Source organism: Hypanus sabinus, chromosome 2, assembly GCF_030144855.1.
Source record: "Hypanus sabinus isolate sHypSab1 chromosome 2, sHypSab1.hap1, whole genome shotgun sequence".
In the NCBI taxonomy this organism is placed as follows: Eukaryota; Metazoa; Chordata; class Chondrichthyes; order Myliobatiformes; family Dasyatidae; genus Hypanus; species Hypanus sabinus.
Window position 1 is genome coordinate 121,577,385 of NC_082707.1, and position 15,710 is coordinate 121,593,094.

General features: G+C 43.5%; 1 protein-coding gene across 4 annotated transcripts in view; it reads left to right on the forward strand.

Annotated features, from left to right (window-relative positions):
* The window catches only part of ltk (leukocyte receptor tyrosine kinase), a 192,772-nt gene that overhangs the window by 102,929 nt on the left and 74,133 nt on the right, over positions 1–15,710 (forward strand). For all 4 annotated transcript variants that reach the window (XM_059953738.1, XM_059953747.1, XM_059953754.1 and 1 more), the window contains 2 exons: positions 1,437–1,611; positions 2,618–2,768. In XM_059953738.1, coding sequence (XP_059809721.1) covers positions 1,437–1,611; positions 2,618–2,768 — 326 coding nt within the window. The remainder of the gene's footprint in view (positions 1–1,436; positions 1,612–2,617; positions 2,769–15,710) is intronic.

The following is a 15,710-nucleotide window of genomic DNA, read 5'->3' on the forward strand; positions in this document are numbered from 1 at the left end:
ACGGGGAGCCACAGCACAGAGATGAAAGAGCGCATGCAGCTCCGGAGCAGCGGGTTGCCGACCCCTGCACTAGATCCTCTTTGATTGTCTCTGTTTCTGTCCCTAGAGATGCTGCTGGATCTGTTGAGTATTTCTACTTTTATTTCAGTTTTCCAGGGTCTGCAGTTTTTTTTTAACATTTTGATTGCTGTTTAGCTTGCAGCCACTTCTTTTCCAGAACTGCCTAACTTTCTCCATACAGTGTTTCCATATGCCTTGCTCGCCTTGATTGCCAACAAAAACTCTATTCCCCTTCTTTCTTGTTTTGTATATTTACAGATGACAATAAAGCTGGTAGTATAGTGGATGGTGAAGAAGGTTTCTAAGATTACAATGGACTATTACTCAACTTTGAGCATGGTGGGGGTGGGGGAGGAATAGTGGATGGAATTTAATTCAGCCAAGTGCAAAAGTGATACATTTTGGAAAGTGAAACCAGGGCAGGGCATACGCAATGAATGACAGAGTCCTGGGGAGTGTCGTTGAACATAGGGACTTAGGGGTACAGCTATTACGTTCACTGCAAGTGATGATGGTGAAGAAAACATATGGCATGATTACCTTCACTGAGTACGAGAACTGTAACAGTTGTACAAAATGTTGGTTGGACCTCACTTGGAGATTAAGATTTATTTATCATGTGTACATTGAAACAGTGAAATGTGTTAACAACTAACGCACACAAGGGTGTGCTAGAGACAGCCCGCAAGTGTTGCCACACATTATGGCACTAACATAGCCTGCCTACAATACTCAGCAGAACAACACAGAACACAGTAGAAAGACACAACAAGCAACAATCAACAATAGCAAAACAAGCCCCTTTCCTCCTTCCCATACATTCACTGTGAGCATATTCATTTGCCTACCTTAAAAACCTCCTAAACATCGCTACCTTATCTGAGTTATGTTTCCTAAGAAGGTATCAAAGAGGCAGGGCCCAGATCCGAGAGCGGGGAATGACCCAAGGTTTGGCCGATTTAAGCAGAATGAAAAGGTCAGGGTGGTGAGGGACGAGCTGATGTTTGGCCCACTGCTCTGCGAGGTTTACTCATCTCTGAGAGCTGAACTGAGGCCATGGCCTGCAATGGACGGCCTCCTGGATCAGCTGTGATGGGCTCCGTGGCTGCGAGCTCACTTTGGTGAACTTCAGTTCTCCGTATCATTTGCTTATTTTTACTGATTGCACAATTAGTTTTCTCCCCCTGTACATTGGGTGTTCGACAGTTTTCTGTTTATGAATGGGTTTGATTGGGTTTCTTTGTTTTGTGGCTCCCTGCAGGGAGATGAACCTCAAGATTGTGCAGAGTATACATGTTTTGATATTAACTGTACTGTGAACTGTCAGCCTGGTTATGGATGGCTGTGTGAAAACAATGTACCTCATCCCACTGCAGACTACTCTGACATGGCTTGGCTCTTTACATCCTGTGGGGCGAGTGGTCCGAACGGCCCCACCCAGGTACAGTGCAACAACGCCTACCGTCATACCAATGTCTCCGTGGCGATCGAAACAGAAGGACCTCTTAAGGGCATCCAGATGTGGCGAGTGCCAGCAACCAACAAATACTTGTAAGCAGAACCGCCTCTAGTGTTGGCACAGGTCTGTGGGGTTATCGACGCAGGATCAGGCTAACGTGATCTGGGGCAAGGAATGGGTGGGCTTCTGAGCCAAAGACTGCTGGTCTTTCTGAATCCTGTAGATTCTTACATCCGCTTAATCCTTTCATCCCAGTCATAGAATCATAATGGAACACTACAGCGCAGAAACAGGCCTTTCAGCCCATCTAGTCCATGCTGAACAGTTATTGTGCCTAGTCCTGTAGACCCACACCTGGATCATAGCCCTCCCATCCATGTACTTATCCAAACTTCTCATAAGTGTTGAATTGACCCCACATCCACCACTTTCACTGACAACTAGTTCCACTCTTGCAGCACCCTCTGAATGAAGAAACTCACCCTCGGGTTCCACCTAAATATTTCACTTTTTACCCTTAAGGTGAATTGGTCATTGTAAGTTGTCCCATGATTAGGCTAGGATTAGATTGGTGTATAGCTGGGTGGAGTGGCTCTAAGGGTCAGAAGGGCCCACTCCACTCTGTTTGTCAATAAATAAATAAAATTTAACCTATGTCCTCTTAAAAAAATATGCTCTTCAGGGTCTTTCGCCTCTAACCCTAAAACTTTGCGCTCTAGTTTTTGATTGCCCTGCGAAGAGGCCACTCACCCTCTCTATGCTCTGTATGATTTTATGTACTTCTCTGAGATCAGTCTCCCCTACTTCAATGAGTAAAGGCCCTGTCTGTCTAAGCTCTCCCTATGACTCAATCCAAGCCCTGGCCACAGTCCAATAGATCTTTCTTGCACTCTTTCCAATTTAATCACATCTTTCCTGCAACAGGGTGATCAAAATTGAAGACATTATTTGAATACTGGCTTCATCAATGATACCTGTTACTTCCAGGTGTAGTTCTAATAGGATTAAGCCAGTAGTTGCAGTACTCAATCCAGCAAATCTGAATGTTAGTCCCAGCTTCCTGATCTCATTTGTCCTTCTCCAATCCCTCTTCTCCAGGGTGTTCGCTTACGGAGCGGCAGGGGGCAAAGGAGCCCAGAACAGCAACAAGAGATCACATGGCATCATCATTTCAGCCATCTTTCATCTGAAGAAGGATGAACTTCTTTATATCCTCATTGGGCAGCAAGGAGAGGATGCTTGCCCTGGGGTAAGTGGATAGTCTTTCATACCAGATGCATCAGAGCAACTGAACGGTTTACTCACAGAGGGTACGCACCGAGGGCAGGAAGATGAGCAAAGCACCCCATTAGGGCATTGGAATGAAGCATCGGGTCTGAATAGGATCCATAGAAAATATATAAAACCGCAGGTGCTGATCCAGGGTGTTTACCAAAACATTCCGTGGAAAATGTCATTTGCAATTACAACCAACGCACCTAGGGATGCAACAAATTCCCATGCAAATGTAACAGAATCTCAGGGTTGTATGTGGTGATGTGTATGTATGCTGATAATAAATTTTACTTTGAACTGACATAACATGCTCACAATGCTTGACAAAACAACATGGAACAACAGCAAAAAAGTCCCACTTTCCCTCCCCCCCCCCCCAAGCCACCCTCACACATGGAATGTCCTCCAACTCCCGGACAGACTCTAGTCTTCAAGCTTCAGCCATCTGGCTTTGATTTTCAAACTACTGATCAACCTTCAGGCTCCAGTCTTCAGTATCAACCCCTGGACTAGCCAGTGACAGGATACCAAATTTCAGGCTCGAACTCCAGGTGCGTAGACATCCGGTTGCATGGACATCCGGTTCTGGGACAGACGGTCATCGAGGGATATCCTTCATCACCGCTCCAAGCTGCTGGCCTTCGAGTGCGGAGCGAAGACACAGACTCCACATGTTCATCATTCCATGTCCACATTGCTGGTCTTCAAGGATAGAACTGAGATTTTGACTCCAGATGTCCTTTGTCACCTACCCACATCTCTGACCTTTGAACCTGGAGTGGAGGTTAGACCTCTAACTCCTCCATATCCCTGTGCCTAAACCATAGTCTGTCTCTGAATCCTAACCTGATCCCTAACTTGCCTCACTTCCAAAACTTAGAAAACAACTAAGTGTTGTGTATTACTATTGATAAGTAGAAGTGTATTTGATACTTCTATTAAATTTGAAAAGATATGGAGACCATTTATTCAATATTTTCATATTATGTAATATGACCCTGTTCCAAGCTTATTTGATTTTCCAGCTTTAATCTTATTTATGTTGAGAGGATCGGTGTTGATGACCCTGATGATTATGTATTCTTGTGAGATATTATAAACAGCACTTTTTTTTCTTTTTCTAGTTTTTCTTTTTTTTTCTTTTTTCCTTTTTTTCCTTCTTTATTAGTTATTAGATTAGTAGTTTAGTTATCTTTGCATAACATTTTTTTCTGTTTTTTATATTATATATTACAAAATACCTAGATTTACCTTGTTCATACATATACTGTATGGTTCATGTTTTGGGAATACTCATTTATACTGTAATCATTGCTTATGTATCCTTTCATGTGCAATGGGAATTTGTATGTTTGTAATCCCTTTATTAATATATCAATTGTATTTTGTTCATATTATTAATAATAATAAAAAGATTGAAAAAGAAAGAAAGAAAACAACTAAGCCTAAAGCACGATCTTGACAGAGTAGAACATAGAACAGTACAGTGGAGGAACAGGCCTTTCTGCCCACAGTGTTGTGCTTAACTAATCATTATTTTATATCTAGTTACATGAACCGTTATGACTGCGCATGGGCCGTATCCCTCCATTCCCTGCACATTCATGTGCCTGTCTAAGGGCTGCTTAAATGACTCTATCATATCTGCCACCATAACCAGTCTTGGTGGCACCTTCCCAGCATCCAGTCGAGTAAGCAAGAACTTTCCCCCTCACCTGTAATGCATGCCCTCTAGTATTGCACACTTTGACCCTGGGAAAAATAATACCGTTCACCCACTCTATCCATTCCTCTCATAATTTTATAAACCTCAGCCTCCTCTGCTCAAGAAAAGGACACAGATGTTCCCAACCCAAGATTATCCAGCCTCTCGCGATAGGTCATGCCCTCTAATTGAGGCAGCATCCTGGTAAACCTTTCCTGCACCTTCTCCAAAGCCTCCGTATCCTTCCTAAAACAGGGTGACCAGAATTCCAGATGCAGCCTAACCAGAGTTTCAAAATCTGAAACTAAAACTGAAATGCTGAAAGAACTCAGCCAACTCTGAGAAGGAAGGGTCATTAATCCAAAACGTGAGCAGGTTCCACTAATGCGCCTAGTATTTCTATTTCTGAAAGGACTCAGATTTAGTTGTGATGTGCTATCTTGCTTTGTCGGCAGTGAGGTCAGAGCTAGATCTGTTGTGTAGTGTGTGGCCGATGGGAGCACTCAGATTATTCAATGCCCTTGGCTGGTTGGTCAGAGATTGTCATGGATTATTGTAGCAAATTCATTGCACTTACCTCCTCATCATTTAGGATCCTCGTATCATTAACTCCTCCTCATTCAGGATCCTCGTATCATTAACTCCTCCTCATTCGGGATCATCATATCATTAACTCCTCCTCGTTCAGGATCGATGTATTGTTGTATCATTAACTCCTCTTCGTTCAGAATCCATGTACTACTGGCTGATGAATGACAATCAAAACTTATCTCACTTGAAGCTGGAGCACAATCTACAGCCTGACTTTTCTGCTCTGGGTCATTTTAAGCAAACTGCATCACTCTTTTTTTCCTGTGAAGTGATTCGTGGTTTTCTCCAGCAAGCCTAAGTAGAGCATTTTGAATGTTCAACAGAGGAGCTTCAAGGTCCTGATGTCTTGAATTCCACAGTTTTAAACTCCTTATCCTTGACTTTGTACCTCTCAATGGGTTTACTTCCCCTTCTGAGAAGTTACCTTGCCTTCTTTTACCCCGTGCATCCACGATTTTAATCACTCTGGATTGATGGCTGAACTAAGTATATCCACTGTAAGTGATGCACAGTTGCGTGTATTGAATATACATCCTATGAAATTCAATGGATAGACAGTGTTGGAGCGCAGGGTTCTTTGGTCTTTATCTTCAGACTTTACAATCTTCCTGGTCTCCACACATTTTGCCTGATGACATTGTGAGTTGGTTCTATGTTGATAAATCCCTGAGAGTGTGTCAGCAAGGCTGGGTGTGAGAGAGCCAGTGTGGAGTAGGGCAGACAAGACAGCAAGTAGGGCTGGACTCGTCCAAGGTCCCTATGTTGTGCACAAAGGGCATGGTCATTGACATCAGGAGTGAAGCAAAGAATTAAAAGCAGAAAATGTTGGAAACATCTGAAAGTCAGGCAGTAGCACCATGGAGGGAGAAACAGAGTTTATGTTTCCAGTCAGAAACTTGTTTTCATTTAACTTTTACAAGGGCCTCTGACTGGAAACATTAACTCTCTTTCTCATATTTATACAGGTGAGTCGCTGGGCTGTTCTACGCTGGCTGTATCTCTAAATAAATAACTTATAACACAGATAGGACATTCAGCCCATCTAATCTAGACTAGATTTCAAAGTAACCCCATCAATCCCATTGCCTCATTTATTTTCCTATATTCCCTTCCCAAACCTCCCCAGATTCTTTCATTCATCCACACAAGGGGAAATCTACAGAAATATTCAAATTGGTGCAGAATTGAACCTGGGTCAGCTGTGCTGCTGTGGCATTTTGCTAACCGCTACGATCTTTGGGAAATGGAAAGAAACCAGAGCACCCAGGGAAAAAAATCCTATGCAGGAGAACATGCGAACTCCAAACAGCACCGGAGGTTAGGGTGAGACTGACTTGGCTGGAGTCGAGAGGGAGCAGGAAGTACTGATAGGACAGAGTGAATATCTCCGATAGGGTGAATCCAAGTTCACACAGGTCATAGGGTCGTACAGAGATGAGCCCTTTAGATCAGCTGGTCCATGCTGACCGAGCTGCCCATCTAAGTTAATTCCAACTGTGCATTTGACCCATTTCCTTATCAGCCTCTCCTTTCTCAGTACCCGTGCGCTTTTTAAACATTATTTACTTATTTGGAGCACCACTGTTGGCGTAGCAGTTAGTATACAGTGCCAGCAACCCGGGTTCAATTCCACTGCTGTACATAAGGATCTTGTAAATTCTCCCCATGATGGCGGGGGCTCCTCAACCACCCCGGGAGGCAAATTCTAGGCACCAACACTCCCTCTGTAAAAAAAAAATTTGCCCCATGCCTCTCTTTGAACAATACCCTCTTCACCTTAAATGCATGCCCTCTTATATTAGACATTTTGATCTGGAAAAATGATACCAGACTCTACTCTGTCTATGCCTCTTATAATCTTTAATTTAAAAAAAAATATTTATTTGAGATCAATTGTATTGTATCTTCAGTTATCCATTTCTTCGTACTTTTCCACACTTTTTGTGGGATGGTTTATTTTGCAGCTTCAACCATGGATTCCTTCAGTATGTCCTGGGAAGATTTGCCTCCTTCATCCTGCAGCAATTGAAAATGGTTTTTCACTTTGATTGTGTATTCTGTTTTCAGATGAGGGTTGTTTTGTAGTTGTTGATAGTTCAGTGGCTCTGATCTTTTTGGCTTCTTTAATTTTATTTTCATTTTGCAAATGACTGGTACGTGGTCTGCTCCAAGGTCTCCTCCCAGAAAGCCAGTGTGGCTTCCGTGCAGAGCGTGGAACTGTCAACATGGTATTTGCTGCACGCCAACTCCAGGAAAAATGTCAAGAGCAGCACAGTGACCTCTTTATGACCTTCGTCGATCTGACCAAGGCATTTGATACGGTCAGCAGAGATGTCTTATGGAATATAATGGAGAAGTTTGGCTGCCCCAGCAGGTTCATCACGATTGTTCGGCAGTTCCACGATGGCATGATGGTGAAAGTTTTGGATTATGGTGACGAGTCAGAAGCTTGGATTGAGTTATCGAATTTTTGAATCTGTTATTGATTGTTATGTAATCAATTTGATTTTTGTTGTTCCCATCTGGGCTTCTCCATGTCCATTTCCTTCTTGGATGTCGTATAAACCAAGTGTTGGTGATTATCTGATTGCTTGTTTTACACCATGTTATAAGCTTTTCTCCTCTTTTGTTTCCTTCTCCCAATCCCTGATCTCCAACAATATGGTCTCCTCTTATTGGAGTATAAATTTGCCACTTGCTATTTGCTAGAGAATGAAATCTTAGGAATGTAGAAGACAATGGTGGGTTAAGAGGAAGCTAAGAGATGTAAATTATGTAATCTGAGTTTGCTATTTGCTATGCATGTACCCAATTTAGTAGGAGAATGAAATCCTAAGAATGTAGAAGACAATGTTGTGTTAATGAGAGGTAGCTAAGAGATGTAGATTAGAACATGATTAAGTCAATGGGTAGAAGCAATAGTGGTGGATGTACGTGTGGTACACAACTATAGACCGATTGCATATGCTAATGCAACTCAACCAGGAGATTGCTATAAAACATGCTATGTCCAAAGATCGGTGGGCAATCAGCAACTAGCTCAATGACTGTTTCAGCTTTGATTTGCAAATTAAAGTTTAACCCTTCTTGAAGAATCTTCTGCGTCTCCTAATCGTTTGTGGGGCACGAGAAACCACGACAAAATTGGCGACCGTGGCAGGACCGGAAAGAGACCCATGGAAAGGAAACGGCAGATTGGGGATGCTTCCCAGTCCTCTAGGGACCCTCACAAGGCTAACAGAATAAAGGGTGCACCCAAACAAAAGGTAAGCACTTTTTGAACAATGTGGACTAAGAATTCTGTTGGCTTTGGGGAGGTCTTGGAGTCTCAGAAGTGTGGAACCACTGCCAAAGGGTCTCTCCGGTCCAAAGAATCTGGCAGAGTTGGGGGTTAACAGGAGGCTCAGAGGATTGATCAAGAACACTGCAGTGAGGGTAAGTACAAATAAGTTAATAAAAAGTTAAGAAAAATTCCACGTGGTGTTGGTAAGTCCCTGTGGATACCACTTCATATAAAACGAAGGTCTGAACGGGCAGGGAAAGGAAAAATAGAGAAAATCCTCATGGATACTGCCTTAAGAGATAAGGGTCTGAATAGATGAGGTGCAAAGAGAAAGTTCTGTGGGTACCGCTCTGAATAGAGGTCTGTACGGGCAGAACAGAATAGGAAACAAGGACAGTCCAATATATAGTTTAAAGCGCTGGTAGATAGACGATAGACTAGGCATAGAATTAGAGTAAATAATATTATCCAGTAAACGAACTGTGAATCTCTGAAATACCTTAAAAAGAGAGAATAACATGACAGGTAAAGGAACGGCAGTAGAGATTCTGAGCAAAAAATCCCGGTAAATAAATATGAGATCACAAAAACTTCAGAAAAATGGGAAAAGAGAACCAAAAACCTGGTCACAAAGTGGCCAAGAGAAGGAACGTTTGATGTAAGCTTGTGTGAAGAAATGGAGGCATTAATTAAAAATTACAAACCAAAAGATAAATCTAAGAAAAGAGGGCAAAAAAGAGAACGAGAAATGGAAGTGCTAAAACTCTTCAGAATGGAGGGAGAAAGGCTGAGGAGGACAGGTAGAATATTGATTACAAGCAAGGAAGTCACTAAGGTGCTGGAGAAACAGCCTGTTAGAGAGAGAGGAAGGTACAGTGAGAAGCTGGCTTCAGCTCCGTACCCGGATGCGAAAGAAACAGAAAAGCCCCCTCCCTATAATGAGGAAGGGACCCCTAAGCAGTGCCCCCTGCTGACGGGAACAGTAAACATGCAGGGAGAAGTACAAGTTTGGGATAATGAGGAGGAAAAAAAACAATACAAGAAGGAAAAAGCGGGGATATGGAAGGAAATACAGGCAGAAAGGATAAAGGTGGAACAGGCACAGAGAGAAATGGAAGAAGGGATTGAACGGATGAAATACTTGAGAGAGGAAAAGGAATATGAAGAGTATCGGTTATACTATAGAAATAAACAGACTAGAAAAGAAGGTGACTCATTGGAGGAGCAAGAGTTAAGTAGAGAGAGAGAGGATGTGAGAATTTGTGGGGAAGAGGTAGGAGGCAGAAACCCAGAAGAGCAGAAGGAGGCGGTAGGGGAGCGACTTGTGGAAGTAGAGAGAGAGCCAGATAAGTTACTGAGAGGGGATTGCCAGAGGAGATGCAAAAAATACTCCAGGGGCCAACCAAGTATTGAATTAAGACAGAAAGGAAGGACTCCACAAGGAGACCGAGGGAAGAAGAGGATCCCGGAGACATTTGTGTGGGAGGCAGTAAAGACATACCCTGAGACAGATGGGGAGTCAGGTGAGGAGGAGAGCCAGGGCTGGTGGGAAGAAGGAGGAAGAATGATGCCGTTGTTAGTTAAAGGATCAGGACAAGTGCAGTAAATCCCCTGGGGATCCCAGGACCTAGAAGGGCTGAAAAACACTCTGCCCAATCTACATGAAGGAGCAGGGAAATGGATTACAGCCTTTGAAGAAGAAATGGCGGGACGATTATTGGCTATGGGAGATTTGAAGGCACTGTTGATAAGGTTGATGGGAAACTCCAAATTTAACGAACTAATGGAAATGGCTGGCATAGTAAACTCAAATGACCCAAGAACTGATGGAGACGGGTTTGACAGAGTGAGGCAGAGGGTATGGCAGGCCCTCAGAAAGCTTTATCCACCCAAAGTGGACCCCAAAGCCTTAAAAGGGGATCCACTGGGAGACACTGAAAACCCAGCAGCCTACATAGAAAACCAGTTGAAAAGGTGGAGACTGGAGACTGAGCAAGAGGTGGAGAATAGCTTATTTATGACCTCAATGTTCCGACATAGCATTTTGGATGCAATGCCTCCACAAGTAAAATCCAAACTGGAGGAAGTGGTTGGGCTGATGTTAAAGACCCTACAAGAATTTAGAGACCACGTAGTCCATGCGGTTGAGAAATACTGGAAAGACAAACAAAGGTTGGTTGAGCAGCAGGAAGAGGTGCAAAGGAAGTTAATACAAATGCAGCTCGAAGAACTCAAAAAGAAGGAAAAAGAGAAAAACAAAAAGATGCTGCCAGCAACCACCGGTCCAAGTACAGCCACCGAACTGGACAAAGCACTGCTATATGGGGGAACCGATCATACTGTAAGACAAGGGCTGGAAAACCCCATGCCAATAATCGTCTTTGGAGGAGCATTCCCACAAATGCCCTATCAGGAACAGACTAAATTCAAACAGCCCAGACAGGACTGGAAGTCCCAAGGAGGGGGACAGAGAAGCTATGGGCAGAGGGGACCAGTGAGGAGACAGGGGGAAAGAGAGGTAGAGTGATTGTGCTGGGAATGTAATCAGCCAGGTCACATGAGAAGAGATTGTCCGTTTACACCTTGGCCTGACACACACCAGCAGGAACCGATAAGAAGGGAACTAAAGTTTAGCCAAGGACCAGCCCCCACAGGCCCAAGCGGACCTGTGAACCCCTATGCGAGGTATTAGGGGTGCCCCGAGAACTCGAGTGGGAAGGGACATTACCCAATGATAACAAGGGAGGCAGACGAGGAACCCATTGTTCAGGTTATGTTAGAAGGGCAACTGACACCAATGATGATAGATACTGGAGCCACGTACACTTGTGTACAGCCACAGTATGCCCTTCACCTTCCCATGTCAGGAAGGTTTATTAAGATGGTAGGGTTCTCGGGGAAAACACAGTTGACACAGTGCACAGCTCCAGTGCGGTTGAGAATGGGAAATAAAGGAATTGTTTTGCCGGTGCTAGTATTTAAAGGAACTCCGATTAATTTGTTAGGCAGAGGTGCCTTATTGAAACTGGAATTAAAATTAGAATGCACCAGAAATGGGCTGAGTGTGGAAAGAGCAGGGGCTCAATTGATAGTACGAGAAGACAAGAAGGCTAATGTCTTTTGGATAGGAGACATCGCAGATCAGATTCAGGAAACCTGGGAAAAATGGAAAAAGGGCATGCAGGCTATATTACCCAGGGCTGTAATGCCCAAATCTGAGCTACATTGTACGGTGATTTTTGACGAGACTCAGAACAGGGAGAGAGGAGAGATGGCACCTGGAGGCATGTACCCAACAGCACCTGGAAGGGGAGGCTGTGATAATTGGAAAGCAAGGGGCAGCTTTACAAGTTAAGTGGAACACCTTTTTAGAAAAATGGTACAGGATACCAGAGGCTGCGTCCCACGTAACATTGTTGGTAAACAAGGGATATCAGTCTAAAGACTTAGGACCCTTAGTTAAGAGTGTTGAAACCGTAACAGTGTGGAGGAAAATCACGCCAGAGGTGTGGATATCAGAAGACAACAATTGCATTAAAATAACGGTAAGTGTAGATATGGTAGGGACAGTGAGAGAGGTTGAAATAACTCCCCAACCACACCTGCCCTTGCTGGGAAAGGAAAGAGGCCAGCAGAAAGATAAAAGGTTAGATGAGTTGCCGCCTATTCTGTGGGGAAAATAAAAACAGCTAGTCCGGTGGAAATAAGGCTGAAAAGGGGAGCAATTCCACCCAGGAGACCACAATACCCTCTAAGACCAGAAGCGGAAGAGGGAATAGCATTGACAGTGCAGGGGTTGCTTGAAATAGGAGTGCTTAAAAGAACAAACAGTCCATGCAATACCCCGTTGCTGCCGGTCTTAAAAGCAGATAAATCTAAGTGGAGGTTGGTGCATGATTTGCAAGCGGTAAATGATGTGGTAGAGGACTGACCAGCGGTAGTCCCCAACCCACACACGCTTTTGACTAATGTTCCACCAGAAGCAAGTTACTTTTCAGTGATTGATTTGTGTTCGGGTTTCTTCAGCATTCCTCTAGCCGATCAGCATCAGTATCTGTTTGCATTTACTTACAGAGGTGCTCAGTATACCCATACCAGAATGCCGCAAGGATTTAACCATTCACCACACGTTTTTAATCAGGTGTTGAAGGCATGCCATTGGAAAGTACATTGTTACAGTATGTGGATGACCTGTTGATTTGCTCCCACAGTGAGGAACAGTGTGAGCAGGACACTATAACTAGGTGAGAGAAGCTGGCGCACGGAGGACATAAAGTATCCAAAAAGAGACTGCAATTTTGCAAGCAGCAAGTGGAATACGTAGGCAGGGTAATATCCAAGAGAGTGAAGGCGATAGCACCAGATCAGATTGAGGCAATAACTAAGGCCCCAAAACCCCAGACTGTAGGGCAGATGATGATGTTTTTGGGAATGGCAGGGTACAGCTCAGATTGGATAGGAGAATATGCTGAGATTGTGGCACCTTTGAGAAAGATAATGAAAGAAGCAGGACACACAAATTTGAAGAACGGCTTACAGTGGAATGGAGAGGCGGAGATAGCTTTCAATACTATTAAGCAGGAATTGCAGTCAGCACCAGTATTAGCTTTGCCTGACTACGAGAAGGTTTTTCATTTGTATGTATCTAACCGACAGGAGGGTTATGTCACAGCGATTCTAACACAAGAGACAGGCACAGAAAAAGCAAAGCAGCCGATAGCATACTACGGTACGAGACTAGATGAGGTGGCTCAGGGGTATCCACCCTGTTATCAGGGATTGGCAGCGCTGTACTATGCATATGAAAAGGCATCATCTGTAACCCTGGGCTATCCTGTGACTCTGTACACACACCACAAAGTAGCAGAATTGCTGGAAAGAGGGAAATTTGTGCTGATGCCAGCCAGGATAGCAGCGTATCAGATGCTATTGACATTTCCAGACATAACTATACAGAGATGCACTACCAGTAATATAGCCGATTTTGTCCCTTTGGACTATGAAGGAGAACCCCATGATTGTGTAGGGAAGACGATGGCATTTGCCAAATTGAGAGCAGATTTATGGTCAGAACCACTAGAGGATGCAGATAAAAAGGTTCTGTTCGTAGATGGCTCTTGTTATAGGGACTATGATGGAAATCATGCAGGGTTCTCAGTAGTGCAGCAGGATCAGTCGAGCTATAAGATTATTAGGATGGAGTCCTGTCCCCAACCGTGTTCCACACAACTAGCGGAAATCAAAGCCCTGACAGCTGCGTGTGAAATGATGGAAGGTGAGAAAGTAGACATCTATACTGATTCGGTGTAACGTTCTCCTTCACGTGTAACGAAACGCCGAATTAAACGTCGAGATAAACCACAGTCAATAAGAACCAGATCGCAGTAAGATTAACCATTTACTGTTCACTCTTCACATTAACATATGGTGAAAACTGTTGATAAACAATACAAGATTGATACAGTATTTGTTCCTTCCTTAATATCACATTTCGATTGTAAATACTAGCAAAGGTGACTATAACAACATTACACTAAGGTGCAGTATACAGGGAGAGTTTACCTGCTCCATTGTCTACTTTAAATACACTTCCATGCAAACTATCCGCAACTCTTTAACTAACGAAAGCATAAACATTATCGACCGTCGTTACTTCTAACAGGATCGGCATTAACATCTTAGTTCAACATATCGATTATCTATTAACTTACAGCGTTGCTCTCACTGTGATTTCTCATGCCTGCAAAACAACTTCTGCTCAGGTGAGCCTCGTGGTAAGCCCCCACCCTCGCGCTAATTTCAAACCGGTACTCTCCCACAAGACGCGGCGAAACCGGATGTGACGTCATCGCATGCCGATATATTTTACATGCAATGAATATACTTTAAACACTCCTAATTCTAACTAGAAAATACTATTGAATGAATTATTAAGCGAAAATATTATAAACTAAATAACTGTCGTAAAGACAGCACAATACTGATTCGGCATATGCCCATGGAGTATGCCATTTGTTCGGGGTAGTGTGGAAGCAGAGAGGTTTTTAAAAAAGTAATGGAAATCCCATATAACATTGTCAGCAAATTCTAGACTTAATAAAAGCCATAATGAAACCTAAAGCATTGGCTATAGATTTTACTATGCCAGGCACATAAAAAAGGAAACGATGTAATAACAAAGGGAAATCAAGCTGCGGACGAGGCAGCCAGAAAAGCGTCTGGGTGTACATCAGCTGTCATTGCCCCCCAGGTAAGCCTGAGGTAGAGGACCTAATTGAAATACAAGGTAGGGCAACACTGGCAGAACAGACAATGTGGAGAAAAAGGGGGGCCAAGCAGAACCCGGAAGGCTTGTGGAGCATGGAAGACGGTTTGTTGGTCACGCCCACCCCTCTACTGACTATTCTGATTTCAGAAGCGCATGGGATGGACCATTCTGCAAGGGGGGAAGTGATAAAGAAAATAAAGGATGGTTTTTGGTCACCTTATTTATAGGTTTCAGTGGACTTTGTCTTATCACAGTGCGAGGTATGCGCACAGAATAATGTTCAAAAGGGAATTACAACCCCAATAGATCACATTCCTGTACCTGCAGGACCATTTAAACATCTAGTGATCGATTACGTAGACATAAAGACAGTGAGAGGGAAAAGATACATGCTGGTAGTAATTGATTGATTTAGCAGATGGGTGGAGGCGGTACCTTCAAGAGATCAAGGGGCAAAGACAGTGGTAAAATTTCTGATAAATGAAGTGATCCCAAGATTTGGAATACCTACAGAAGTTAGCTCAGACAATGGTTCAGCTTTTATCCAGAAAGTGGTCAAACTGGTACTACAGGCGCTGAGGATAAAGCAAAGATTTGGATGTGTATACCACCCTCAGTCGCAGGACATGGTAGAGAGAATTAATGGAACCCTGAAAGCATTGGACTGGCTGTTGGCAGAAAAAGGAGGAGTTTGTGTGATGTTTGGAGAGAAGTGCTGTACTTTTATACCAAATAACACTAGTCCAGAAGGATCGTTTACTAAGGCAATGTATAAGTTGAAAAGTCTAAGGAAGTTAAACAGAATGCAGGGTCCGGACATCAGTTATTTGACTGGTTAGAAAGTAGACTCGGAGGATGGGGAGCATGGCTGACTAAAATAGCAATAACTGTCAGTATTGTATTGTTGAGCTGTGCGCTTGTGCTGTGCTGTTTTCTTCCTCGTCTCAAATCTCTTGTAGTGCGTGCTGCAACCAAAAAATTTCCAATGCTTGTGGCAATTACTGAAGCAAGCTTAGTGGAGAAAGAAACACCGAAAATGTATCGTTACAGCCTACAACACCTGCAGGAT